Genomic DNA, 4915 nt, shown 5'->3' on the forward strand with positions numbered 1-4915 from the left:
GCATGGAGGGGCTGTTCGCGCTGGAGCTGCTGGTGGAGGCGGTGCGGGTGGCGGAGCGCCCGGGGCCCGTGGAGCGCACAGAGCCCGCCGAGCACCCGGAGCCCGCCGAGCACCCGGGGCCTACGGAGAACACAGGGCCCGCAGAGCACCCGGCCGTGGCGCTGCGCCTCTTGGACTTCCCCACGCTGATGCTGCGCCCTGCCGCCGCCGCGCCGCCCCTGCGGCCGGGGCAGCCCTTCCCTTTCGGCCGCGGCAAGCGCTGCGTGTTCCGCTGGGGCGGGGGCTCGCTGAGCGCCGCGCTGCGCCGCCGTCCGCTCCGCGCCCTGCTGCTGGCGCTGCCCGCCGGGCGCGCCCCGGGGCCGCCGCGCCTCCTGGGCAGCTGTGCCGTGCCCCTGGCCGCCGCCGAGCTGCTCCGCCGGCCCGGGCCCCCCACTTCGTGTGGCCGCCGCGGCCGCTTCGCGCTGCGGGACCCCGCGGGCCGCCCCGTCGGGGAGCTGGCCCTGGGGTACCGCCTGACCCGCCTGGGGGCCGCAGAGGAGCCGGCCCCGGCCAGCCCCGCCGGGTCCCCCGCTGCCACGCCGCCTGCCACCTCCCCTGAGCCGGGCAGCGAGGATCAGGAGGTGGAGAAAGACGAGGAGGAGGAGGAGGAAGAAAATAATGAGGAGTTGGAAGGCAACGTCTTCTGCCCTCCGCTGCTCTATTACAGCCGTGAGCACGCTGAGCCTGGGCGGCCGCCAGCAGCTGAGACCGCGGGGCAGTGGGAGCACGTCGAGGCCCGGAGACCGAAGGAGAAAGACAAGGCCCAGAGCCCACCACGTCCCAGTGCCGGGCCCTCGTTGCTGCACCCCCCCAACCCTCGGCAGCTCCACACCAGCCTGGGGCAGCTGCCGCTTCTCAGGGCCTTGCTGGCGGAGCTGTCAGTGCTCACCAACAGCGCTGTGCCTGCTGCTGCCGCTGACCACCCTCATCTTGACTGGCCCTACCAGGCCCCAAGCATTGGTGTCAGGGCCTCACAGCCCTCCAGGGGCTCAGCTGCCCTCCAGCCTGCAGAGGCACCTGTGGGGCCTGGTGGGAGCAGTGAAGCTGCGAGCCCTCGATTCAAACACAGCTGGCAAGAGGGCACCTCAGCAGTGTCTTCTGGCACTGGGAGAAGACCTAAGAAAACTGTGCCCCGTGAACAGCCAACCTCCGAAAGGAACTGCAAAGCTAAGGAGAATAGACCTCCCAGAAAGAAATTGTCATATGGGCTGACAAATACACTGAGGCTCCGGCTGCAGCAGACCAACCCCGATAAGCTGGTAATTCTTGAAAGGAGGGAGAAATACAGAAAAAAGCAAATGGAGATGCTTAGGGAGGGAAGTCCCTTACCCAGCAGAAAGCTGCTCAGAAGTGCTGGAGAACAGCACGTGGTTTCTTGCTGTCATTGTAGCAAGGGAGGCAGTTCAAAGCCCAGTAATCAGCTGGATAAAATTGTTCAGACTTCATTAGAACACAGTGCTCTCTTAGAGGCCATTTCTGTGAGAGGAGATGCGTCCCCTGACCTGCAGAAACATGAAAGTGAAAGGAGGAACGATGCAATTGCAAGCAAGGAGCATCCATACAAAGTAACTACAGCCCCCTTACTGAAGGAAACTGTGTTAAAATCTGCTCGCAAGGAAAAGGCTGTGAAAGCTCAACTGCCAGCAGCGTTCCCATCAGATGCTAATGCAAAGGGAAGTGATGAGGAAGCAGTGCACTTAATCCATGAAACCATGGAGCATGGTGATGCATCTGTTATAAGTGGTGATAAACCAAGCCTCAGCGGGAGTGTTGAAAACAACTCTGAATTCATATACTCGGATGACTTCATTGCTAGTCCTGAGAACACAATTTATTCAGAAGATTTCACCAGTGCTGAGTGTACAGAGAAAGACTCAGAAGCTCTAAACAGCAGTCCTGAACCTCTGTGTCTTGAAAGCCCAAAGCGAGGTAGGTCAGATACAGAGCCAGAATCCTGCAGGTCTAGAATTTCAAAGACAAGTCAAAGAGCTGAAAGTATTTCAGATCTAGTGCCAGTTCCTTCAGCTTCGTCTCCAGTCCAGTCTTTGAGGAGAAACCGTGACTTTAAAACCAGCAAGAGAGCTAGTGCTGAATCAGCTGACTCACTTAACCTTGCTCAGATGGAGGCATCGTTATTAGATGAAGAGCAGAAAGCCCAGCACATCAGTAAGGAAGAGAACAGAGGTGATCAGCATATTAAACAAATATCTACACTGAGAAGCAAACAAGTTAGATCTGGTACTGATCTGAATATAGGAAGGGGGCAGACCTCTGCAGGAGACAAGCAGTCAGTAACTAAAGTTAGCTCTGACTTGCCATCTGACATGTCTGATCTTGAACTTAGTGACCTGGAAAACTGTGTGTCAGACAAAGACAGTGATTTTCTGGAGAAACAACATGCTCCTCATCAGTACAAAGACATCAGTGAACTTGTAATAAACAAGCTCCCAGGATACACAATGTAATTCCAAGTTTTCACTGTCTCGATCAAGATATGATATTTAAACTTTATAAGGCCTGTTACGTTTAGCTGCAATAATAAATATAAGTTAATTTAAGACTTTATCATGCACATTTTAATACATCAATGAATTTATTTAAGAGGTTTTAAAAGTAAACTACATTTGAATCTCTAACAAATGGCTCAAGTGGTACCTACAGCATGACTTCAGTGTCTTAACGTAAAAGTGATTCAAACAGCACATGAAACATAACTTATTGTCAAAGCAGAAATGAAGACAGAAGCAGAAAAAACAATTAGTTCCCACAAAACTTGTCCATGGTAGAAGTAATATGTTGCTACAGAAACAGCCAAGTACAAAATTAATTCCTAACCAAATGTAAGTTTTTATCCCTCATGAAAATAGTTCCATGCTTCATTTTCTTCACAAATAGTTATTTAAAACATAAGAGTCACAGCCAGTACAGCACAGATTTTTATCAGCTAATCCGTATGATATATTTCCTTCCCTGTTCTATCACTAAATATAGCAACCAGAACTAGACAAGCCCTTTTAGAGCTTCTTAGGTTGAAGTTTCTCATTTAACTTAGATTTTCACAATTTATTTTAAAATAGTGTAAGAATTACTGGTGACAGTACATCTATATAATCTGGGACAGTTTAAGAGGGGGCTGGAAGTTACTTGACCATGAAGACAAAGGGTGAGCAAAGAGTATGGAAGAGCACAGTAAATTTTCAATGCTTCTCAACTGCCTGATTGCATTCTCTGACACTGGGGAAAGAGAGGGTGTCAGCACCTACAGTCCAGAAACTCAGAACAAGTGAGCATATTATGTCATGATTTAACGACTTGAGAATGTGAGGAATTTGCCATGTCCCCTTTTCCATTAAGATGGTTGAACTACCATCTGATATTTGCTTTTGATTTCTGGTTTGGTTGTTATGGTTTTCAGTTTGATCGTTGAACTTAACATTTTCTGTTTGACTATTGAGGTTTTTTTAGAGTCCATATCTCTATTACCATTACACCACGGGACCGCCCCCCACGGGACTCTGGATCACAAGGTTGTGAGTTCCAGTCTCAGTGGGACTGTCGCCTGGCAGTTCAATGCCTCCCTGCCATCCCATCCTGTCACATCTCGGATGCTCAGCAGGGTCAGCCCCGGTTAGTACCGGGTGCTGTGACAGTCCCGAGGACTTCCCTGTCACTGTCCAAGCTCGCTCGGCTGTGGCAGATGGACCTCAGGACTTAAACGGTGGGGCCAGTTCTGCACACGCTGTGCCTCACCTAAAAAATCCACTGTGCAGGCTGGAAGGGCACACCCACGTGGGGAGAGCCCTGCCCAAATCTGCGTTCGTGAAGTTTGGCCATACATGCATACATCTCTATTACAAATTTTAGAGATGCTCCTTAGCTTGAATCTGAAGAGGACTAAAAATTCCTGCCTTTTCACTCTCTTTGAGTAGTTCATCTCCTGTGTCAACTTTACATTCCTATCTACCTCATCAATTAGGACATTTATCCTCAGGGTTAAATGACAGACTTACCAACTCCCCTTTTCCTTATAATTTACAATCTGATTTTTTCCACAACTTTTTCATTTCCTGCTCTAGTTTTCCATGTACTTTACTGCAAGTGCCTGTGTTACACTTTGACATCTTGGAGGGATTTTTGCCTTTCCATCTTACTATGTGATTATTTTGTAGGAATGACAATACCTTTCCTATTTAAATTACGAACATCTGTGAGGATTATTCAAGTATCTAAATGTGGACTTCTGAGAATCCCACTACTAATATTTTTAATCTAAAGGTAAGCAGTTGAAATTACCTGTATATCAAAGGAATCTCTGGCCAGAGCAATTCTTAAGTGTTATTTAGAGTGTCTCTTTCATCAGTTACAATTCCAATCCAAAATATTGTTTTTCCTTTTTCTGCTAATACCATGAACATCTTTGATACATGTGGATTCTGACTGTCATTTGTAGATGTCAGGAATTCTGATTTTATTGATGGATTATGTCTTGCATTTCTCATGGGCAAAACTGTCATTAGAATACAATGCTGATCAAGCATTTTTACTGTGGCTGTTTAAATGAGTTGCTGACACTACAAGTCCACGATTTGAAGAATGATAATTAAGAAAAGTTTATTTTAAAAATAAAAGTTTATTTTCAATGCCAAATGGGTTGAAACACAAGGGCAAATTTCTAGTCCTTTTTCTATCCCTTATCCTATCTTTATTTTTCAATTTCTAGAAGCAAATATGGTAGGAATATTATTTCTTTTGTTTAAATAATGAAACTATTCTCTTTTCAGCTCATTTTATTGGGGATAACATTTCTAATGTTTACTGTGTAATAGCATTTATAATTTTATCAGGAGAAATGGAAAATGACAGAAAATGCATGCTA

General features: G+C 47.6%; 1 protein-coding gene across 1 annotated transcript; it reads left to right on the top strand.

Annotated features, from left to right (window-relative positions):
- MAP10 (microtubule associated protein 10) lies at positions 1-2607 on the top strand. The gene has a single exon (XM_071547982.1). The coding sequence runs from the start codon at positions 3-5 to the stop codon at positions 2502-2504; it is 2502 nt and encodes an 833-aa protein (XP_071404083.1). The 5' UTR covers positions 1-2; the 3' UTR covers positions 2505-2607.
- The last annotated feature ends 2308 nt before the right edge of the window (positions 2608-4915 follow it).

The sequence above is a fragment of the Pithys albifrons genome, chromosome 2, assembly GCF_047495875.1.
Source record: "Pithys albifrons albifrons isolate INPA30051 chromosome 2, PitAlb_v1, whole genome shotgun sequence".
Lineage (NCBI taxonomy): Eukaryota > Metazoa > Chordata > Aves > Passeriformes > Thamnophilidae > Pithys > Pithys albifrons.

Coding starts and splice junctions, on each gene's coding strand:
- MAP10 (XM_071547982.1), top strand. CDS start 3: ATGGAGGGGCTGTTCGCGCTGGAGCTGCTGGTGGAGGCGGTGCGGGTG.